The 25,814-nt window shown below is 39.6% G+C and overlaps 1 protein-coding gene across 1 annotated transcript in view; it reads left to right on the plus strand.

Moving 5' to 3' along the window:
• The window catches only part of LOC117455880 (astrotactin-2-like), a 337,211-nt gene that overhangs the window by 174,289 nt on the left and 137,108 nt on the right, over positions 1-25,814 (plus strand). Inside the window, exons 8-10 of the mRNA XM_034095512.1 lie at positions 8,485-8,569; positions 9,445-9,519; positions 13,016-13,153. Coding sequence (XP_033951403.1) covers positions 8,485-8,569; positions 9,445-9,519; positions 13,016-13,153 — 298 coding nt within the window. The remainder of the gene's footprint in view (positions 1-8,484; positions 8,570-9,444; positions 9,520-13,015; positions 13,154-25,814) is intronic.

Raw genomic sequence — 25,814 nt, forward strand, 5'->3', positions numbered from 1 at the left:
TTACTTTTCAACAAGTGACAGGAAAACACCTGCTTGGGCAAATCTTGTTCACACACACAAAATGTCCAACGACAGACACACTCATGTGGTTTTGACATTTAACTGGCAGGAGAAATATCAGAAATCATTTGACAACTAACTATGTTGTTGAATTGCCACAACATTGCTGTCTAGTTTACCCTTTGTAAGATAGTCAAAACAAAGATATGACACTATGTCCCTAGTGGTTCCACAAAGATACTTGTACCATGTGTGTTGTACATCCATACTGCACATACATTATTAAGTTCGGAGGTTTAAAAGGAAATCGCAAAATAAATTAAGACTTATGATGGACATTTTAAGTTATTTTCCAAAAAACTAAACATATATATTGCAGGTGATAGTGAAATAGAACACAACAACACTATCTTACAAATATAGCCTCATCCACTGAGGTACGGAAGTGTTGCAGCAATGTCAGCACTCTTACTTCCCGTGGGCATGATGTTTTCATCATTCTAAAAATGAAAAAGGACATGGTGACATGTCCTAGTGTTGCTTGTAGGTTGTTTTACACAAACTACAAAAACATGCAAGTGAGTAAGTGCAGACAATTTTAATTTGTCAATTATTATGTAGCTTACTATGTGGGCAGTGTGTATCCCTGTTTTCAACTGTGTCATTTATTTTAAAACTAACATTTAGGCTTACATTTAGTTTTACATTTAGTAGCATTAAATCCACTTATTTAGACATTTCAACACATTGCATGTATCAGTATTGCCCAAACATGCTCGTATATAACGTTCATTTTTTTGCTCTGTATCATTTCCGCAAGTTATCTCATGACGTCTCAATCATCCTGCTTCAATGTAATGAGGGTTGACTGTCACTGTTGACTAGCAGTCACAGTATCCCTGTGATTGGAAAATAAATCCTCCCTGCCTCCCCCCCTCACCCCCTCACTCGCTGCTAGCATGTAGGTTAGTAGATAACTGGCAGACTGCAACTGTTTCTATTGCCTGATAGCTGCATGGCATCTGGCTGACTAGAATTGGACCACGGGACATCTTTGTAACAACTGAAAATGTCAGTACAGCCACATACTGACTGAACATGTCATGAAGTGTCCCTGTGTACTGGTTGGAAATATAATGCAACCATAAATAAAAAACAAAACTATACCACCAGTGATATAGGGATATAGATTTCTTTTTTTTTTTAAACACCTTGAATTTCAGGGGGGGCGCGGGGCTCCGTTGGCGGGGCGCAGCACCGCTCCAAGACAATGGTAAGGGAAACACTGCGTTCTATCTATCATGATAACTAACCTCACAAAGATACCGGGACCGCCTTAGCTGTCTTTGTTTTCCTTTGAAATTATGTATTTCTGGCTCCTCCAACCTCACCTAATTAGAAATTAAACTGCTGGTGTGTTAACATATATACCTGCTTGATAATTGAATTAAATGAAAGTATTTTAATGCGCACACGCTCTATAAAAAGCACAATCCAGCCAATGTCTTAAAATCACAATGGTTTATCCTGGATTTTTTTCAACAAGCTTACATGTGCAGCAGGACAAAAATAACTTTTTTGTTCATGTACTATGGAACATGAAATGCAAAGATCCTCCTCGTGGCCACAGTGAGACACTTGAAATTATTATAAAGAAACATGTCATTTTTACCATGAGGTAAGTTATACAATTGACGATAAATTATTTGTTGTTCTCAAGTGATTGCCATTTGAACTGTTTTACATTTGTGGCTCTTTATTCAGACCAGAAGGATGGTTGTGTAGAAACCTGAGTTGAATGCACCAGGAAATTGCCTGGGTGCGCACAGTTGGATAATTGTTGTCATCAAATCGCTATATCCAATCATAGGAGATTAGCTGTAAATTAGGCCAACACCATGGTCTAATCAGTCAGCCCTAACTTTTGGCATCACTGTAAAGGCTCCCTGCATGCCACAGTATAGTATTTATTTTCGTGAATTTTATGAAAAAAAAACAGATTCTAGACATTTTCCAAAGGCAACAAACTGCAGAAGAGGTGTATAGGTAACACACACAGAGAGAACTTTACAATAACTAATCACACAGGAGTCTGGGGCAAGCATGTGGAAAAGAGATTTGAATCTCAATGAGTCTGTTACCTGGTTAAATAAAGGATATATATGTATAATATACAGAACTGATCAAGTCTCCAACTCCATCTAGATGTAAAACATTTTGCAGCACAAGGAGAGCTAAAATGTCCTCAACATTGTTTGCTGGATTTGTATACAATAGGTGTTTTGTAAATGTTGCCATTGATGACCGTAATAAGCTATTTTCCCTCTTGAAGGGTTGTTATGTTTACCCCTAAAGCTGTGGTATTGATGGAAATTACAACGTTGATGCTATCGTATCTGCAAATCAGTGCATAACACACATAATACTTTTACATTTGTCCAACACTTTTTTTTAATCACGCGTGTGAAAGAGGTAACAGACTTCAGAACTAGTGTTAGTCATTTACTCTTGCAATGGAACGTTATGTTTTATTTCCACGTCCTGTGATGCTAAAGACAGTGCAATGTTTTGTAAAACAGAACAATGTATTGGTCTGGTTTCTCCTTTTGTTGTCAATGTCTGCAAGTCCAAATTTGATAGATGTTTTAGTTAGTCCATAACATGGTTGAATGTGTCAGATATTTAATATACATAACAACATAAACCTTTCAAATAAATGTATGTACTGTCAGTAATGCTATTTATTTGCAATCAAGCAATGAATTGTATCTTCTTTTTACTGTTTCCTCAACATTGATACATTATTATTGAGCGTGACCTATCTTTATTTGGGTCTGATTGAGAAATCCAGCAGTGAACAGAGAGCCTTCTCATCCCAGCATGGGCTAACTCTCCTCTCTTTGTACTTGGAGCTGTGAGCTTGTGGATGTCTGAGGAAGCAGTAAAAGCATACTGACCAGATGTTTTTAGAACTGCTCTGATAAACATGTGCTGTTGGACTTGTCCTACACCAAACGATCTGCCCCTTCCGAGTGGGTTGTTGTCTATCTTTAAATCCCCCTGCAGCTTTAAAGCTTTTATTGGTATGGCTCCTTGAGGAGCAATAACCTTTGTATCAGCTCTTTATGCAGGCTTGATCAGTGACCCTACAACATGTAACCATCTAAATATAGCCATTTAGGGACACAGCTTCTGGTCGTTACTGTAGGAAGATTTAGCGTTGTAGCTGTTATTGAGTACACATTTGTGTTGAAATCAAGGTCTTGACTTTAATCAAATGAACTAACAATCCAACAACAGTGTAACATATCAATGATGCATCGACTTATTTCATATTTGTGTCTCTTTAAGTGTAAGACTGATTAAAACTGTGAACATAAATGGGCTGAACCTACATAACTTAATGGGCAAGAACGAGAACACCATTTATTTCACTATGACATACCCTTCAAAGGTGCCCTCACTCACTGTTATCAATGAAGGCTGTCCTTCAACTTGTGTTTAACGTTGAGGTACGTTTAGTGAATGGAGCTCATATCATTTGTGCTTTTCATTGCATCCATAAATAATGCTTTTTCAAGTGAGTCTTTCAGGTTAGGATGAGTCACCGGTCCACATTGTATTGAGTTCAAGTCGTTTATAGGGCCATAGTCCCTTTAATGCATATGTCTCTAGAGACATGTGTACCATTTGTGTCCCTTCGATGATCATCTCTCCGTAATGTTTTCTGCTGCACTTGGCCCTCTAACATTGAAACCACAGTGAACGCCTCTTTGCTTCTCCACTTTAATAAATAAAATAACGCAATTCTAAATGTAGCAACTCCATCTAAGATAGACATATGCTGCCATCATATCCTCATCTTAAACAAGTATGCATCATTTATTCAATTGTAGACATAAAATAGATTACTAAGATATTCTAAAAATAAATACATGGAAGGATATAAACCCTCACAGAAAATATGTCAATAAGCCAACACATTATGTTCCAAAGTCATAACATAGCAGATGTATGGCACTGATATGGCTCATGTCTCAATCACAACTTAACTCCAGCCAAGTGCACACAGTAAATGTAAACTTGAGTGCAGTTGCCATAGTGCATTAGAAGCTCAGTGAAGTTCAAGTGTAATGACCATACAGCCCCAACTCTATATCTCCTCCTTGGGTTTTTACTACTCGCTTGATCTGTAAGAGGCAGTTTTCTTTATTAACTAATTCATTCTTTCTGGTACATTCACGTTGTGTCTGCTGCCACTAAGCTTCCTAAAGAATAGCCAGTCAGTTAAATGTTCACTCCTCAACCACAACCTTCATTTTAATATGCCTGCAGTGGATCTGAACCAGGGTTTCAGAAGGAGATAAACTGCCACTGAAAAAGGATTCTTGTGAGTTGTCTAAAGGTCAGTTAATCCAATCCATTCAATGTGTAATCAACCAGCCATATCTCTTCCTGTTAATTGCTTGATCCTCCCGTAAAGGCATTTGCATAAAGGAAAGACACATTCCGCTGATTACTTGCAAGGTGTGCCTCAGATTACACTGTGCGTCTGCTTCCGCGCTGGTGCACCTCGCCTGAGAAAAGGTGGGAAGGACTTGAGTGAGCGTCTCCCTCTGCAGCCTGCAGGCTACACACATGTGGATTTACACTTATCCTGAGCTGCATATTAAAACCAATCATCCACGCTTAAGTTAGTGTGATTACTCTCTGAATGCAATACAGTTGCCGGTGTTGTTAAATCCACTGTGTGGACTGACTCAAATAAATAGCATGAAGATTAACCTTTTTCTAACTCAGGTGATAAATGCATGTATATCACTATTATTTTGAGGGCACATTTGCATTGGAATAATATTATCCTGATATATATTTTTGATTTTGTGTACATATGTTGACCGTTTGACACCACCGCATCATCAAAGAAAGAACAGAAGAGGATACGTTTATAATGCTTTTGATCGAAGCTAAAATTAAAGATCCCAGTTCAAAGGCTTCACAATTATCACGTAGCTGTTTCATTCAGTTATGTAAGGATCCAATTGTTTACATTTGAAACACTTACATTAGACGCAAATCAAGGTGAACATATTTATAAATGTTTTCAGGAATATGCACTCATCACTTATCAACCGACTCTAGTGTTTGCAGTAATAATACATCAAAATCCATCCAACTGAGCTATAAGGAACATTTCCACTGCAGTTTCTTTTTTTTTGGGGGGGGGGGGTATACTGTACATGCAAACTTTGTCATTATTGTATTCTATGTCTATCATATTTTGTTGTTGTGAAAAGCTGAAACCTTTTATATATATTTGCAGGCACAGTTTTGAAACTGAACCAGGGTTTCAGAAGGAGAGAAAACATGCAGTGTTACATCCTAACATTTTATTCCGTTTTTTACTCATAAATATGAAAACAAATGTAAAAAATATGTGTTTTTAGTTCGAGGCATCATTGGGATGCAATGCAGACCAAATGCAGGGTGTAGCATTACTCTTGCCAGCAGTTCAGCAAGGACACAGGTAATTTAGGTACTGATTAGCTTGTCTTTTGGTCTGTAGGAAACATGTTGTCCATCTCCTAATTAGATGTACAACAGGAGGCACAGTCACTTGTTAGCGGTGCTCCTGCACGCAGCATGCTCCTATTTCCTCTCTCCAATTAATAAGAGGTGCAGTCCGGCATTTTCACCGTAGAATCTGAGATTGTTATGTAAATCTTTTTCCATGGCATATGTAAGAAAGACATACAAGTTGGGGCACTTTTGTTAGAATAACCATAACTAAGAATGCCGATTCCAGCCTGTGGCAGACCAGAAAGGGAAAATAAAACGACAGAGAAACTTTCCTTCCTACCTCTCCAGAATCAAGCTGGTAACATCTGATCTGACTGCACATGTGCAAGATGGATTTTATTAAGCAGAGCCTCTAGCAGTCAGGCAGAATTAACTTTAACTAGGTTAAATGTGTATGGAAAAAGTAGCAGTTGGAAATGGAGGTGTGTGTGCTTATGTGTTTTTGAAACATGAACAGAATACATGTTTTTGTGCCTGGGAGTATGAAATCAAAGGAGACAACATCAGTCGTTTCAGTAAATGCCCTAAAAAACTGTATATAGTTACATACAAGTGACAAAGCCCTCTAGCTGCTGTAGGAGTTATATCTCTCTTTGAAGGGAGCAAAGAAGGTAAAGTGACATTGATAGAGCCACACATTATGCAGATAATGGAGGTAGCGGTTGATGGATGGGTCGGCAAAATGTCAGTGTTTAAAATGTGACATGGCTGTTTATTTCCAGTTTCAAACCCAGAGAGAAAGTTGCTTTCTTCACCTGTGACTGCTGTGGTTTCCTAACCTAAAGACAGTGGGGTTAGTTGTAACCATGAAGATTAAGGGCGCATTACCTTAACAAGCTTTTTTTTAAAACAATAATGGCTCACTACTTTGTTTTCTAACAAACACTGTCATCCTTCAGTAGAGGCATTTCTAAGAAAACTAATTAAACCATTGCATGGTTTACTATACCATAAAATGGTGTGAGTCTAAAATGCTCAAGATGAATTATGTTATGCACCGAAAGAACATGCAAGTTCTTTGATAAAAAGATGAAAATATATTATCATCATGGATGGAGCTTGCGTCATTTGATCTGTGCTCATCATTCATCTTCTATCGAAAACAGATATTTTAATTTGAAGTTGTGTTTTCATCTTAAAGTGGAGCCATTTCAAGAGCTTGTGCTTCTCATTTAGAAAGGGCAGATGAAATAACTGCAAGCAAATAAAAACACGTTTGTTATTTCTCTGTGACTGAATCCTGGTGGTGAATCACTCTTAAGCCTATAAACTCGGCCAGTAAATTATTAAATAGTAGGTGATAAAATGTGAATAGTGCTGCCTTGGTGGCCGTTACATATTTTTCCAGTCTTATGCCTCCATATCGGTCAACAGAAAACATTCAGTGACATTTATTTTGGGAACACCGCTAATAGAAAAAGTTGGTTGAGCTGCCAATGACTTAAGATTTAAAAAATGCATTCATACACTTTACATTATACATGATGTGTATTCTGAATATTTCATAACCATACCTGTACATTAAACCAGTTGAACTGAACAACATAACATAAACCCAATACATATGGTTTGTTTAATGATTTCAATGTACTTTGGCTGGACAATATACGTTTATTTGAGGATCAGTGGACACAGTTTTATGTTTTCAGTGTTCAGAAAAGATCAAGATTCAGCAAAAATAATAAACAAAACTATAATGGGGTGCACATTCATCACATTTTTGAATGTTTGCTCTTGAAGCATTGTTTTAACGTCAATCTTTCAATGCGTTGTCACACACACACACACACACACACACTGCACATTGCACTGTTGATATCCAATCCAAGTGAATCAGCATCCAAGAGAGTCCTCTTCCTCCTCCTGTACGGAAACAAAGCTGCGTCTGAGTGTCCCTGCTTGTTGCACTGGGAGTTGTCCGGTCAACTAAGCAGGGCTGAGCGCAGATCTTGTATCGAGACAAAAAACGCTCAAGGACAAAAATGCCTCAGTGGGGATGATACATTCTCAAGGGATACCGCAAGCAAACATAAACCAAGTCTCTTTTTGTCAGATTCTAGCCAGCAGCATATATGACACTCCAAGGGACTACCAGTATGAAGAAGAGAAGAAGAAGAAGAAGAATTGGGAGGGATGAAACCCTCTTTAATGGTCACACATGCAGAGCACACAGAGCACAGTGACATTTGTTCTCTGCTTTTAACCCAGCCTGGTACTGGTACTAGGAGCAGTGGGCAGCTATTGTACAGCGCCCGGGGAGCAATGGGAGTGAGGGGGGAAGGGGGATGTCCGGTGCCTTGCTCAAGGGCACCACAGCAGGGCAGGAGGTGAACTGGGACCTCTCCAAGTAGCAGTCCACACTCCATATTTAGGTCTGGTCGGGGACTTGAACCGGCAACCCTACAGCTCCCAGTCCAAGCCCCTACTGACTGAGCCACTGCAGTGTGCAAATAAGCAAATGTTTATGACTGTTTATTTATTTGCAGTGTTTATTTGAGTGCTTACTTCAACGCTTTTTTGTTCAGTCTTCACACATGACAACATATTATACATATATTAGCACATTATACAGTCATAGTGCTAAAAGCATTTAGACGCAGGTCCATTAATTATCCAATCATGGAACTGTGCAAATGATTCCTAATGGCTTGACGATCAATTCAAGAGAATTACTTCTACTGTTTCGTACATCTTTCAGGAAATAGCCCAGCTGGTGTCACTGTTAATCTTCTCCAGTTGTGTACGCTGAAGAAATGCAGCTGGGAAATGAGGTAGCATGGCAACTGCTTATTTGATAGACCTCTAATGAATGAGCAGGGCAGGGTCACTTACATGGTAATTTATTCTGCAACTGAGATGAATAAATATCCGCCACTGTGCCCCTTCTTGTTCTTTGTGTCGCAGGAGAATGCAGCTGTCATGAGGGTTATTCTCCTGATCCTGTCCATAAACACCTCTGTGTTCGCAGCGACTGGGGTCGAAACGAAGGGTAAGTCCCGTCTTCTCTGTCCACTCGTATCTAAAAACTCACTTGTACTTCGATGACCTTAAGGCTGATTGCACAGTCCTAGCTGCATTAGCTCACAATATTAACTTTACATGAAATTAGGGTGAATTGTTCGCCGTGATGGATTAGCTCTTTGGAGCAAGTTTCAATTCTGGGCAAGTTGATCCCCAGAGTATTACAGTTAAATGGATGGAAACCAAGGTAGACAATCAATCTTATAGTGTACTGTACTGTATGCTTTCAAACATGGTCACCACTATTGTGAAATATAAGCAATTTGCAGGTAATGGGCTAAAACATGCAAACGGTCTCTTAACTTGAGGAAGGAGAATTTGAAGAAGACATACAGAAAGAAGGAGGATGGAAGTCAAAGTGTGTATTGAAACAAAACAGCAGGGAAGGAAAACATAAAAATAGACTGATTAATGGATAATAACACAAAATAAACACAGTATATCTTGATATAGGGATATACAAGTAAGTCAAATGAGTCCTCGCTGACTCTGACATTGTTTGACAATTAGCTGGCTTGCCAGTCAACGATTTGCTTAAAAGGTCCCACATTGTTTTTAACTCCACCTGTCATCTGCTGGATCCAGTCCAGTCACATGTCAAATATATATTAGCACTTTTGTAAGAGTATCAGCTGTTATCGTATCCATATGAAAAACGACATGTTGATCAAGAAATGTTGATTTTGACCTTGGTTATTTGTATATTGTATTATATACATTATGTTGAATAATTTATTTTTGAATACAACAAAACCATCCTTTTTTACACTGACATATTACTTATCTAGATCTTTCGTTCATATTTTAATATTTGACTTGGCACTCAATTATCTGTGTTCTCAGTCCTTGGCCGTACGCTGACCTGGAGAAGGGCTATGACCTAGTTACAGGGGAGCAGGCGCCAGAGAGGATCTTCAGGTGAGTCCTCTGCATCTCCAGAGTACACGACTTCTGCTGGCCATCTGTGACAGTGATGATGGTGGTGTTCTTGGCATGTTTGTGTGAGTGTTGGCATGTGTGTGACGGAGCATACAGATGAGCAGAGACACATAGACACAGTTGGATGGACACACAAAAACACCTCTTGCAACGATGAAGTCTTACCCATGGGCTTTTATGTGGGACAATAGCCAAAGGGGCAGTCCTGGGTGGACTCCTTGAATGCTTTTACTGCCATTTTTGTTTCTCTTCTCATTCTTGATGGGGTCATTGTGTCATCCAACCTGCAAGCTCTAAGGAAGCATTCAGTATCACTCTGGCGTTTTCATTTTCCTTTTAAATAGTTCTGATCAACATGACCTAGCTCATCACATACACTTTCAGCAAGCCTGTCTCCTGCACAATAATATTCACATATAACTAAACTGCATTATTGATAATTTTTGACAGAAATATATGTTCTCCTCTATTACAGTCACCATTTTAAACAGTTGGTGAATGGTGATGTCAGGTTGATTGAGTAGAACATCATGGTTTGGTTTTAATGTAGTGCATTTGTAATGTTATTTACCATGTGGACATACATTAACAACTGAACATTCACATAGGACACATGAGCTACAGCATATGTAGTTTAATAACAATATGTTTTACGTTTTCATATACATTTACTCATGACAAATAATCCCTATTTTAACACTAAAACCGCCAACATTCCATTACACTTACTGTAAAACCCCCTAACTCAACAGCGTCGACTTGCAGAGATGTCATTTTTTTTTTTAAACATTTAATTTGTTAGTTTTCATAATTTTCTTATTTACTAAGTAGGACTTAATACAAAAAAACGATTTAAAATGCAGTAAATGTGGTTCTTTTTTAAATTGCTTCAGTTTCTAATCATAGCAAATACAAAAGTTCAGATTCATTTTATAATAAATCAATAAATGGTGCGCGTTTTGGCAGTTCTAGGTATAACTGCTCATATATTCTTTGTTCTCTTCATTCCCCACCCCCCAAAATTCACTCGATGATACAGATTTTAAGAAAAGTAATGTGTGCGTTTTAGATTAACAGTTACACATATTTCAAAATACAGGGGTGAAAATGACCCCCTTGGCAGTTCTAGTGTTGAGCCAAATGTACTGGATGTGCAACGTCAGATAGTTTTGTGACTGTCATGTGTTGGGTTAGTTACTAAGTAAACACGGTAATGCATTGCCTTGTAACCCCAAACACACATGTAGCCTGTATGTCCATACAGTTTCAAAAAATAACATGGCTGAACATTGATTCAGTTTTAAAGGACATGATTTGTATTTTGTCAAATAGGTTTTATCCTCACTACTCCTTTAGTCTGTATAGGTAAAGTAGGAAGTGTCCTTTGTCACACACATATTGCTGCTCCTCGCGTTGACCTTGCAGAGTTAGCTCTTCGACGTCTTTCCACTCTAGGAAATCAGGTAATCCACAATCTTTGTTAAGCACAACAGCATATTCCAGCTCTCAGCTATCCACTGCCAGTTAAAAGCGCTACAGTATGTTGGGGATGGGACTTGAATGGTGCCCGCCTACACACACTCACACAAAGGCAGAACCAAATCTACTGCTTGGCCGAGAGCAGTCAGACCGGAGTTTGCGAGAGAAGAAAGATGAAAGGAAAACTGCACACACACTCACACAGATAGCCGACAACATGAGTAAATGTTCAGCAACCGAGTGGAAACCCTCAATGTGTTCCTGTTGGAAGGGGTATATATCAGTGTGTAGGGGAGGATTGGAGAAAAGGCTGCACTGCTCTTCAGCGTGACAGTGTTAGAGTCACTCCTAAGAGAGATTGGTTTAACAGATGGCGATATTTGTGGGAAACCAGTGATGTCTTTCACCTCTTTCTTGATGCTAGGAGCAATGAGAAAATGAACATCTTGTGATTTGAAGAATCACTTGGATAAAGATGTAATGGAGACAGTTTATTAATTTAAATATTAATAAACAACATGTTGAAGTTTGAGGTCTGGAGTGTAGTGCATTAAACATGATCTGATCATGATGTACTGGCAGTTGCGTTTTTGGACGTTTTTAAATGCTGAGGTTTAGCAGTCCAGAAAACAGGATGTTCCCGTAATAAGTTCACACCAAAGCATGTTTACTGGATGAAAGTAAGCAATACTTAACTGTAGATAACCGTATACATGACTTAATAGGAAAATATGCTCTTTCTAATATGGGATCGATCGAGTTTATATTTGATATTGCAGAAGGCCTGAGGGTGCCACTTGTTTTTTCTACTTTGAAGTCTTCTTTCAGTGATCAGCATTTCATTACAACACTTTGTGTGTGCTACCTTTCTTGCATTTTATACCAATTATATTGGTTTAAAAGTAAGGCGTTATATTATAAGCTTTTGCAAGCATGGCCATTAAAGCTTTGTTTCTAGACTTCTAGGAATTTGTGATATTGCCACACACCTGCTCAGATTAAAAGCCCATGATGTAAAGCACACCCATGTTCTGTGCTATTTTTGAGGCCAGGTGTTGCTATTCCCAAGTGACAAGTCTCGGCCCCCCAGGGCGTCCTCCTGAGGATTTTAATCTTCACTCGTGAGAAACTTATCTGGCTGAGCCACATTGATTTTCAAACCACCCTGAACCATGGTCACACATGTTGCAAAAAGTGTTATGTCCCATAGCACATTATAATTATAGACAGGACAATTGATTTTTCAAATTAGCAATAAAAAAGCCAGCTCACCACAGCTACTTCTAATTTATTCTTTCAGTTTCCATCAGTGTGGATGGACAACATGTGAATAACAATTGAACGTATTGCCACGCAGTATTGCCAGCAATTATTCAGTAGTGAAAACGTTCCCTTGACTGTAATATAACTGTGTAAGATGGGTGTTTAATGAACTAAAACATTTGTTGCATGTACAGTGACTGTATTACCCTGAATGTATACAACTACACAAGTATGCCAACAATAATATATATATATATTGCTGTCTTCCTATCAAGCCCTAATCAGCCATGTACTATTTTATTCCTGCGCATTCCTGCATATCTTTGCATGCTGAAGATGCATTCACATGACATGTGATTTTCTCTTTGCTCAGCGCGAGGTGGGGTGCAAAGCCTTGCGTTCAGAACAGCCAGTTAGATGTGTTTCTATGGTTATCTCATCTGATGGCTTGCCCCACCTTATGCAGCTGTTGTCTGATTGGTTGGGCCTTGAAAGGTCAGTGGTACCTGCGTCAAAGGTCAGCACAAGGCAACAATTGTGAGTGCTGATTGACACAGTAGGGCGGCACCACTCTCTCCATAGAAATACAACGTCAGCGTAGAGCCATTTTTCCGCTTCTCATGTGAATGCAGCTCTATATATATATACAAACAACTATGTGAGTAATAACAAAATGTTCGAAAGTGGCAGTAGTTTGATTGACATTTATGTTTTCTCCTGGTTGCCAACACAGATCATTCTACAGTATGGGCCAAGGGCTGTGGCTGCCAGTCAGCAAGAGCTTTGTGGTGCCACCAGTGGAGCTGTCAATCAACCCCATCGCCAGCTGTAAGACAGACGTGATGGTTACTGAAGACCCAGGAGAGGTCAGGTCAGTCTGACTCAGCTCACAACTCCACACTTGTGTTGAACAGGGAAGTGCTCTGTGGTTCAAATATGGTTCAAATGAACTATTCTTTGTGTTTCTCTTTTACATGTAACATATAGAAATGTCACAGGCGTCATCATGTGTGGATGCTTTATAACCGGCTGTACTTTTATGACAGCCAAATACTTCAAATGTTGGTCTATTTGACATTGAAAACGCTGAAAAATTATAAATAATTTAAGATTAGCATACTGTATGTACATGCTATGAAAGGTTGGAGCCTAATACTCAACTTCATAAGACTTGACATGAAATAACATGCAAATTACCCTTGAACTATGTATTTAAAATATAATAGGGTTTCAAATGTAGAGGGCTAAAGTGACAGGCAAAGCAGCAGTACAAACACTTTTTTGACTGTGCACATAGAGATCTAAAAAATGTAATCCAAACAGGTAAGAAGTGTCAACAAGGTTATTATGCATTTGGCAATCCCAAAGTGCAATAACAAAAATGTGGCAACAACAGAATGGTGTTTTTCTCATCCATCCAGCCAGTACAAGCTGGCATGCATCAGTGCAGCTGAATATCACAAAGCACGTCAGAGCATCAGCTGCAGATTGAAACAATCACCCATCCACTGGATCCAACTGACACCAGCCTGGGAAGTGATATTTGATTTGAAAACCCCTATTGTCTGCCTTTCCTGCATACACACATGTTCCACTCTTTACATCATTTAAATATAAATAATTCTATTGTTATACAGGAGTACAGTTCAATATATGCCTGTGCATTACTGAACTCATTGCGTTACCTATAAAATAATGTTACATTTATTTTTTTTTGCAAATATTTGTATTAGGTTTTATGCAGACATAATCAACTTCAACACGGTAAATGTGTTAAAAAACGAATTACAAAGATACCTACACCTTATCCCCCAGCCCCCACCTGATGTGCATGTATTAATAATGATGAAGTGATGATTGTTTTAAAGCAAAAATATTGTATTGGTATTTGGTATTGATAAGACTGTAATTTAGACCAACAAATTAAAAAATAAATGGGATTCAGCAGTAACATACAGCATCGGTTGCTCCATTAGCCACATGTCTGTAACTGTTTCAATATTGTACAACATTTGTATTTGTTGTAATTGCGTCTAAAGTGACAGTAACTGAAATTAAACTAAGGCTTTTCCAGTGGTGCCCAACATGGAGACCAAATAGTGACAAATTATTCTGGATATAAACCCTTAACATAGATGTAAATTCTGCAAACAAGGCAAAGCAAACTCTGACATGTAGAGCTGTAAACAAATGATGTAAACAGTTAGTATTCCATTCGTTATCATGGAAAATAGTTCAGGTCAGACTTCATTTAAATAAAACCGTCCATGTATACATTCCACATAAGGTCAGAGGTCAGGAACAAAGCCCTTTCCCGTTTTTTATTTGTGTTATCTTTACCTACCTACAGTATGTTGTACTCTTGTTTGTAAAGCATACTTAATTACACAACGTAGAGGTTAATGTTATTTTATTTATTTATTCATTTTTCAAGCATTGCGGCTTGACTCAGTGACCAGTGCATTGAGCCTGCTGTGACTGCCAGATGGAATCACTGATCTCTGGTCAGCAGCTTCACTGTGAGCACGCCCATCCAGGATAATAAATGCATTTGTCTTGCCATTCTTCTTTGAATCATATTTCCTCTTGACAATATGTCCTTTTGGAAAACATTTTAGCAACAACACTCACATCTCTGACAAAAAAACAGTTGAGTGACTGTCCACAAACCATGTTAGATATTACTGCCTTCATGAGTACAGATGATTAGTGAGGAAAATGTCCCTTTACCTTAAAATTGCCATTACATGAATATGTGGAGAGTACAGGGACTCATCCTGGATCTGGATTAATACTGAGCAGAACCCAGAGGTATCACGCTCAGTGGGGGATGGATGATCCCCGCTAAATGTCACTTAAAGTTTGCCGGAAGCACTCCACGGACTCTGCAATGACAACCTCTTCTGGTAGCAAGTTCCACTCTCTGATTGTTCTCGGTAAGAAATAGTATTTTAAGCCTCTTACACAACAAACTGACACCAAAGAACACGTCCCGACGGAACGTCGGCTCACGTCGCCTCACGTCGCCTCACGTCGCCTCACGTCGCCTCACGTCGCCTCACGTCGCCTCACGTCGCCTCACGTCGCCTCACGTCGCCTCACGTCGCCTCACGTCGCCTCACGTCTCCTGCGTCTTGGCCATGTTTCGCACTGGAACACACCGCAAAGACGTTCAGCCGACGGCCAAGTTGCACGTACGAACAGTGCATGCATGAGTGGCAATAACTCCCCAGCAGGCGTCGGTAGTGTGTATTCGTCATCCAAAAGAGGCAACAACCGGAAGACAGACTACGTGATACACCGAGAGAAGAAGAACAGACTGCGTGATATACACAAACAACAAATAGCATGTGCATTCCATTTTCACTCTACAGCGAGAAGCTCATGGGGCTTTCCCGAGCCTGTGTCGAGAGCTGGAGTTAAATGAAATCTCAGATTTGCCTTCTTAATAGTTTGTTTGAGTCCCTCACTTCCGTTTCGCTTCACATGCACTGATTCACTAAGCTGAACAGCCAATCAGAGTGATTTATATGGCCGACGGCCCCCTGATTCAACATGTAAAATCGGTGGCGGAAGGTGTCGGCACGGCCCGAAAATAAACGACGGTGCAGTACACACCAATCTGAGTAGGGCGACACGACGCCCATCGACGGCCCGATATCTATCGACATCTATCGACGCCGATAATCGGCTCGGTGTGTAAGAGGCTTAAGAGTGTCACTAGTAGCGAAAGTTCTCTTGAAGTTCAAAGAGTTCGCTTTGCGGGTTGCACTTCTAACTGGCTCTAGGTACAATGGCGGAGATGTTATGGACAATCTTGAAGAAGAGAACCAAACGAGCCAATCGCCGCCTTTCACTCAGTTCCACCCAGTTCCACCCAGTTCAATCCCAGTTCAACCTCTTGAGCATTTATGTGACACTGCTGTCCCATTCATAATCTCCTAAAATGAATCTTGCACATCTTCTTTGTACTGATTCCAGAGCATCACTGTATTTATCAGTGTATTCGACAACTTGACATTGCAGACAGCTTTTAACACAAAGTGTCTTTTCTCCTCAGCATGTCAGAAGCTGTTACTGTGTAATACTGTACATGCCAAAAATATAACAGTTAGCCACTTCAAACAGACCATGCTCACTTTACCTGACTGGAAGTATCATCAGAATCTTCACTGCACTCTGTGATGGAGGAATGGCCAGGTTTCAAACTCTGACGTAAATGGGATTGGGTTACGACTCTCGATTACTTAGCTAAGGTTTTTCACTTACTTAGAAAAAGGGTTGTGATCAGTGATGTTGAGCTAAAAAACCAGGACACGTTTTGTAGCAACATCCGTTTGTAGCCATGCCTTTAATACATGAGCAGGATGTTGTTGATCAGATTCAGAATATATAGTAATAGATCATTTTTAGATCGAAGCTTGAGCGGTTCTTTCAATGCAATTATTTCCTTTGTACATTTTCTTTTTATTGACTGTCACTCAAGTGCCACCGTTATTTCGGGATGAATAGACTTGCTGGTTTATGTCACAAACACAGGTGCATATTGAGCACTTCAGTATTGAGCAAGAACTTAGCCTTTGTCTGCTTTGCGGCAGCTACATTTGAGAAAGCAATTTTAGCCATTCATCAGTGGAATGACGTGCCCTTCATTAAAGTGGCGAGCATGTCTGATTTTGTCACCATGGATGTACACCAGCAGTATCTTTTAGAATACACTTTGTCTGCCTCAATGTACAGTATGAGCTCCATTTAGTGACTATGCATTTCAAATATAGTTGTGTTAATATTGGGAACTTAGGTATTAAATCTGACTCTTCATGGTAACAGGACATATTACATATTCACACCATTACAATAAATAAGAAGAATGTCATGTTTCTTTGTTGCTTAACTGACTTGAGCTTTTGAGAGATAAAACATTATTTAACAACATCAAACCAGGATAAAAATATAACTCATTACAATTAGAAGAAATGCAGATTGTATGACTGATTTAAAAGCTGGTTTTAATTGGAATAATAAGTTCATGATTTGTATTTGCTTGATGATACTTTTATGTAACATAGGATCCTTCAGATTGTCATGAATAATGCAGGCATCTCATTACCCAGCAGTTTTGTGGAACAAAGTCTTTTTTATGGAGTTTCTCGCTAATGCACTTTCCTAAAGTGTTTATGCAGACATCGACACAATCAGTCAGTCTTAATAGACATGTTTGTGCGAGAAATTGTGAGATGCACTGTAGCGGTGGCACTTAATAGGATGCATCCCAGCTTCATTGGCTAGAATCCAATGGAAAGTATTGTATCTAAAAAAGTGAGTGTCAAGGTAAGTGTTAGCTTAACCATGCTGAGTTTGTAAGTGGATATGTTTTTTTCTGTTTTTATCAACATCAACAGACCTTGAATAATTTAGACTACACTAAGCACCAATGTACACAGTATGTTTAGATGTTTATCAGGTACATGGTGTATTTTCAAAGAAAAGTGCCTCTTTATGGCAGCACACACTATTTTTAAGTATTCTGTAAGTCCAGTATTATTTGTCCAGTGTAGTAAAATAAAATAGTATGTGCTTTTGCTGCTTAAAGCTTTGAAAATGCACTTTTGGTTAGTCTCTGGATAATTCCACAGACCTTGCTTTTTGCCGTTTTCAATTAGAACTTTTTTTTCAATTGAAATGAATTTAAAAGTGTTTCTATTTGTTTTGCAGCTATTCAATCACAGCATTCGTATAAAGATTGTTTATTTTTTTATATTTATGCACATTTTGAAACAGAGTGGCAGTGCTTTGTCAGATCCGCAAGGTCAACCTTGACCACAGGTGATCATGTTTTAGGTTGATAGGCTTAAGCAGTGAATGCAAATGTCAGTTCCCTGCTCCACAGGGGTGAGTGTGCAGAACAAATCAGAGGGTAAGACCTGTGTGAAATAGAAAGTGCCTCCATGATTTCACTCTCACTACACCTTACTGGTAATGGCCTTCTTGACACAGGCTTCACATTAAAGATATCAGCTTGTGTTACTGTTTACCTACAAAAGAATAAAATGCTGCCATCATTACAGAAAAACGGAATATAAAGCCAAGCTCTATCTCATAGATTGTATCCATTTGTTTACATTATGTTTACACTTTAATGACTTTGCAATCATAGCCCGTGGCATTTAAAGCCAGACTCGGTAGGGGAAGATTAATTCAAGTGAATGTCCATACTCTACTGGAAGCCTTATTTAAATACAGGAAACATAAAAGGGAAACATTGGGTCGAAATAATAAAATCAGAGCTTCTGCTTTTGCATAGTTCAGCACATAATGATGTTTGTATTGCTTGTATAAAAGGGATTTTATTTGTGTATGAATTAAGGCAATCACTACATTGTTTACAAAGCACATTTTAAACCTCCTTCATTCATTAATCAGTAAATGAAAGTCTTACATTATTTTATTTGTCTATTTGCAATTATTTGAGTGGATAATGCATTGCCATTAAGCCAAACACAAATGAACAGTGTGTGTGAATTAGCCTCCAGTAAATAGTGGCCTTGACAGCCCCTTTTGTTAAAAATGAATATTCGCCCTCTTTTCATTACAGCAGAACCCCGAACAGAATGCAAGGCATAACATATGTTTTGCTGTGTAAGTGTTTGCTGTAGTTAACTGATCAATAACTGCGCATTTTCTTTCCCAGTTGTGCTGAAAAACAAGGAACCATAGCATATGCTGAACAATTATTATAATGTGTGAAATGTGAGATTACCTTGCACTTGCACTATACAATAATGTTTGCGTCAACAACTGTAAAGTGGAGAAGTTGAGCCTCAGTCAATTATTTCTATCAGACATTTTATCAAATGGTCATCACTTTCCCACTAGCAGTGATTTAAATTGAATCAATATGAGCTTTGCGTTCCTGCTGCTTATTTTTGAACCAATGCCAATGTGTCAACAAATACTTCATGAACATTAAAGCATCCCATAACTCAGCCACTCTTAACTGAGCGACAAGTCGAGTATTTTTGGTCAATACGTTTCTGTTAAAATTCCTCAGTATCCACTGACACCCCACACTGATGATTAATGACCTGACTCACTGCGATCAAGTGAACCATCAAAATGTGCCATTGCCTATGCAACCGCAAGAAAAAGCTAGACAAATAAAGTACATAAATCCCCATCCTCTTACTCCTAACGTCCATCCAAAAAAGATTACAACGATATTTTGTACTTGATGACTATGGTGTACCTGCTTTCTTCACCCACTAGATTTTCTTCAGTGATTACGGCAATCTTAAAAAAACGCACTCTATTCAATAGACGAAAGAGCTTGATGAGAGTCAGCATATTTGTGGGAAGTGGGAACAAGAGCATTAATCAAGTGCAGGGGCAGAGCAATAACGGGCTCTGTAATCACGCTGGAGCAGCGCTCTAACTTTGGGCAGCATCGCCTGGTCATTCATCATCTGGAAAAGCAAGAGGCAGAGAGGGAGATTAATAACAAGTACATTAGTCAGTGTTTAGATGCAACCAATGTGCTTCTGGGTCAAGCGACAGAGTCACAGTGCCAAAAGAGATGAGATTGATTAGCAAATGATGTGTAAAAGAAGCATGATATAAGCATGCTGTTTGGTAACAAATACATGAGGAAGGCTATTGGAATATTGTTATTTTCTCTGCTATACACCTTTATGTATGAGTCAAACTTTTACTCTTTGTTTCCAGCACTCTTTGCAATGATTCACTATTGTGTGAAACATTATAAGAAACGTTCCAATATCCTTATTCTCGTGTTTTCCTCATCATTTGTTTGCCCAATTTCCCTCCTTCTGGACTGTCTTGCAACAAGGATATTGGAATTGATTGTTTTTTTCATCTTCAACTCCCTCTATCCAGAAGGCGAGTATGTTAGCATGCACCTCACATCTGAGGCAACCCATTATTTTTGTCTGCCTCACCTTCTACACCCTCTGTTTTCCTCTGGATTAAGGAGTCATTTGTCAATGCTTTGAGTGCCTGCCAGAAAGAACTGATGCACAGAATGCCATGTGTTGCCTGTCTAATTCAGAACAAATGTAGTTGCCAAATAAAGAGAAGAAGAATAAGACCCGAGGGACCTGAGACAGAGAATGAACTTTTAAGATTGTGGTACAATACAATGACAGCACAATATTCCTTTGTGTGTGTGTGGTAAGCAGGAAGCAGATGCATTTACTAAATCATAGAAAGGAGGTTTTTAACATCAATATTAGTCTCAATTGTAACCTGACCCCTCGCCCTTCCCCTTTTCCTTTAATCACGTGTGCACAACGTACTTTAAAGCACACGCTGATTGTGTTAGGGATACATATACAATGCATTTACACATACAATTACTCAGCAGTTGAACAATCAAATAAAGGTTTAATATTCATGCTGCCTGATGCTTCCTGTGTGAGTGTAAAGTCTGCACGCCACAGTTTAGCTGTTTATTGATTATCTACCCTCCCCCTTAATGCAATGTGCCCTCCAAAGACACTCCACGGCTATTGGGTTTAGTGGATCTGGATCAGTTTGAGAAAGGGTAAGTCTCTACCTGTCTAAGACACAGATGATACTGGATGAAGATACTCTTCATAAATACTGCAGTTTATGTCTTTCTAATCCTCAGACATTATTTAAACTAGCTATTATAAAAATCAAGAATGATTCAGACAGTGTAGACTCGATCTGGTATTCATAAACACAAAGCTTGTCCCATTTGTAACATGAATGTCTGACTATCAATATAAAATGCAGCTAATTGTGTCCAGTCTTCAGTGAAAGGCTCAATTTCAAGAGTATAGTGTTGCTGTGGGATTCCTCTGTGACCACAGCCGCTGTCCGTGGCAGTTTACCAGCCATTGTTGCTTAGCAACTTACAAACAACTCTAATAGTTATGTATCTGCACTATGAAAAACTCTCCCATCCATCAGGAAAAATAATAACTGGTGATTTTTCTGTAGTCCCACACCTCCCTGGCAGTCTCACCATGGACAATTCCTAAATAAGACTTCCATCATATATCAAGGAGTGTGGATTCACAGGCAAAGCAATGAGCCCCACTGAATTGGATTAGCACCTCTGAAATCAGCCGGCTTCCCAAGAAAGTGATTATATTCCATCTTTAAGGGCACGTGTATGTTGCCAAGCTCTAATCACAAAATCTAGCCTTTACCCAGTGGATATTGCACTGAGCTCCGCTTTTTGGCTTGCATGGTCCTTTTGCTCTGAAACATTTTACCAGTAGGTTTGACCCAAGATTATAATCATTAATGTAGAATAGGGAAGTGTGTTTCCCTTTTGTGGCATAAAGTCAAGCATTGGATGTAGGCATTCTGTTTTCGATATTCGACAGGGCTCAGCTGAGGACCTGAGACCGAACAGTTCCTTGAGGATACAGAGGCACACATCAGACAGTTTGCAGATGAGTGTCAATGTGACACATCAATATTTCCAAAGTCTAAGGACCATTGGTGATGTGCCAGAACTACCAAAGAGGAGAGAGCAGTGGTCTTGAATATACTGTAGGGTGAAATGTACAGTAGCAACACGGTTTGGAAAAGAGACCTATCATTGATGGATGGAAGGATGGATGTGTTGATGGGTCAATGGGTTGATGGATGGGCCACCAAAACAGTGAACTGTAATATATTGTCAGAAAGAAATCTGACTTTGAAGGTTTGCATTTGTGCATAAAATGTGAGTGCTGGAAATTAGTGGATGACAAGAATACTAACATGCATAATGGGTCTGCCATAACTACATCACCAGTTTCTATTAGGAACCATGACATATTGCTTTATCTGCAGCAAACAGAAGGCAATACTTCAATTATATTGAAATGTTTAAGTTGAATATGATTGTTTACACAAAAGGACTGTTTCATATTTGTTTTAAGATGGTAAACTAAACAGTGTCACTCTCGCTCATGTGGTAAACATACTAAATCATTTTTGTAATACATGTTTTTCCGTTTAGTGAATGTCATTCAAATGAATGCTCGAATCAAATGGACCATTACTTTAATTAGGTTACCATTCAAAACACAAAAGCACAGTTAGCCAGAGAGCTCCCATACACTTTTGTTCAACAAAGAACATAAAACAAACTCCTTAACATTAACAACGTTATATACTGTACACACATTTTGGAAAAATACGTTACTTGTCTGCTATTTTAGTACACATCCAGTGTGTGTGACAATGCAATTTGCCATCTGCACAGCAGGGTGTAAAAATTAGATTTTTCAAAGGGGACAGTTCCAATGTGAGCTCACAGAAGGAAGATGTGCAAATGATGGTGGGGTGTGCCAATAAGATCCAAATATTAAAAATAAAGCATACCTTGCTGAAAACCGTGATTTATTAAACAGCATTCCAAATGCTGATCACACATGGGCAGACAGGATGAAAAGGGGAAACAAAATGAGTATATTGTAATTGAAAAGGGAGGGAGGTGTCGGCCCACATCTACCTGGAACACATCCCTGCTTAAATTAGTAAGATATTCATTTCATTTAATTTCAAACCTTTATTTAGACAGATAGGTCCCTTGAGATCATGGATCTCTTTTACAAGGGAGACCTGCATCAATTTAGTTCCACATGAAACATAAAAACAACATAAAAACAAACAATAGAGGACATCATAATTACATATTCACCAACACTTACAAACACCCATAGTGTCAGAAAACATTCAGAGAAATAAAATTGCTCAATTTGAATTTGGACTGTAGGCTGTTCCAAGCAAGTGGAGCTGCGCACATAAAAGCCGTCTTACCTAAGACAGTCCTCACTCTTGGCACATCTAACAAGACCACATCCTGCGATCTCAGACAATAGCTGCCCGCAACTTTCTGCTTTACCAGAGAACAGATGTAATACGGGAGTTTGCCCAACATAGCTTTATAAATAAAAGTGTACCAGTGACTGAGCCTCCGTACAGAGAGTGATGGTAGACCTGCCTTGGTATACAGTGTACAGTGATGTGTAAGCGCTTTACAATTTGTGACAAATCTCAGAGCACTGTGATACGCAGCATCCAATTTGCTCAGATAATTGGCAGGTGCATTCATATACAACAAATCACCATAGTCCAGCACAAGTAAAAAGGTCACAGTGACTAGTCTTTTCCTGGCCTCAAGCGAGAAACAGGACTTGTTTCTGAAAAAGAACCCTAGCCTAACCCTCAGTTTTTTAAGTAGGTTATTGAAATGAAGTTTAAAAGAGAGACAATCATCAAGCCAGATACCAAGGTATTTGTAACAGGCAACAACTTCAAGTTTTGTTCCTTGTGTAGTTACAATATCTAAAACAGGCTCTGGTGTCTTTTTTGCTTTAGAAAAGAGCATTACCTTGGTTGTATCCACATTTAAAAGAAGCTTTAATTCAGAGAGCTGAGTCTGAATAGTGTTAAAAACAGCCTGTAATTTAACAACAGCCTCTTTAATGGAGGGACCTGCACAATACATCACAGTATCATCCGCATAAAAATGTAAAGTAGCTTCATCCACATTATCACCTAAACTGTTGATATATATGGAGAATAAAAGTGGTCCTAAAACAGAACATTGTGGTACACCATTAGAAATGTTTAACCACTCAGAAGACAGTCCATCAAAATGAACACATTGGGACCTTTCAGAGAGGTAGTTCACAAACCACCCCACTGCATGGCTGGATATGCCAATACTGAGTAGCCTCTGCTTTAAAATGTGATGATCAACGGTGTCAAACGCTTTGGAAAGGTCAATAAACAGAGCTGCACAACTCTGCTTATTATCTAAAATACTAGTAATGTCATTTATCACTTTCATTGTCGCAGTGATGGTGCTGTGTTTCTTTCTGAATCCTGACTGATGTTTAGACAGGATATCATTTATACATAAAAACTCCTTTACTTGTTCACTCACAAGTCGTTCGAGCACCTTAGCCAGAACTGACAATTTAGAGATTGGCCTATAGTTATTTAAAATAGTTGCCTCCCCTCCTTTCAGTAAAGGCAAGACATAAGCAGACTTCCATACTTTTGGAATTGTATTTGTGCTGAGGGAGAGGTTAAAAAGAGAAGTAAGAGGTGGAGCAATAAAATCTGCAGCTATCTTTAAAAAGAAAGGTTCTAAGTTGTCCGGGCCAGCCGGTTTCCTCAGCTACAGCAGCACAGCAGAGCAGAGAAGGTTTAACCAGGCCTCAGCCACAGCAGCACAGCAGAGCAGAGAAGGTGGAACCAGGCCTCAGCCACAGCAGCACAACAGAGCAGAGCAGGTGGAACAAGCCTCAGCTACAGCAGCACAGCAGAGCAGAGCAGGTGGAACCAGGCCTCAGGTGAATTAAATTCTGAAAGTTTTTTACTAATGCACTGCACAGAGTATTCATACCGTTTTTGATGAAGTAATACATTGCCTTTCATCTTTGCCTAAAGCCAATGACAAGGTCGCTGTACAATTATGTTCAGAAACATATTTGACAGTAAAGGCTAGGTCAATAAGAGGTCACTTTGCAATCTTTGTCCATTGAAGTAACTTTGCAAAACATGACTTTGTGGTACTTTGTATCCACTTTGTAAAGAGTTTGCTCATTTAACATTGTAATGAAATAAACAGCAACATCGATGGCCGTCACTCTACACTCGGCCGTCACTCTACACTCGTCGATCAGAGCGAGTGGAGCCCATTTTCGCAAGCGGAGCACATTTTCTCATCTGCCTCACGGAGTGTGGAAAGTGAGGGGCAGAGCTGCCTCTCTTCCGTCGGCGTGGATAGGAGGTTTACCTGTGCACCTGTGCTGTTGTGGGGAGGTTTTTCCCGGGAAGTCGCGGAGAGACGGAGCGGCTGCACGTTGTTGCTTGGGCCCCCTTTTTCCACCTGCCCAGTTGTGCTGTGGCGGGGACCTGCTTCCACTTGTCGTGTGCTGCTGTCCTGGCGAGATTTTGCCCCGGGGGTCGTAACGGAGAGACCGGAGCGGCTTCGCGTTCGGGCTGCGGCCTGCTTTACACCTGCTGTAGTTGAGGCCTGTATCCACCTGCTCCACCTGTCGTGCTCTACGGTGCCGAGGACGTTTTACCACGGGGATATCGCGGAGAGACAGGAGCGCCTCTACGCCTCGAGCTGGTCCTGCTTCGCCTATCCTGCTGTACTGAGGAGGTTCTGCACCGGGGATATCGCGAGGAGAACGGAGCGCCTCCACATTTCGGGCCTGCTTGCACGCCTATCCGGATACTGTGCTGGTCTGGGAAAATGGCCCATATCGGGATTCTGCTATGCCTGTTAACTGTTTTGGACTATGAGAAGATCTCTAGTCATTCTGAGAAGACTAGTGGATTCAGGTCTGTTCTGCCACCCGCAGTGGGCATCCCCTGCAAAGGTTCGGATGTGTTGCTCAAACAATTACCGGTTGCCTTGTCACAGTCAATCTGCTCGACAAAATATGTTTGTCTTTTTTATTTTCCTGCGATGATGGTTCTTCAGGACTGCTTCTTGAGCTCTAATCACACTCTCGCAGACTTTTCCGGTG

This window comes from Pseudochaenichthys georgianus, chromosome 12, assembly GCF_902827115.2.
Source record: "Pseudochaenichthys georgianus chromosome 12, fPseGeo1.2, whole genome shotgun sequence".
In the NCBI taxonomy this organism is placed as follows: Eukaryota; Metazoa; Chordata; class Actinopteri; order Perciformes; family Channichthyidae; genus Pseudochaenichthys; species Pseudochaenichthys georgianus.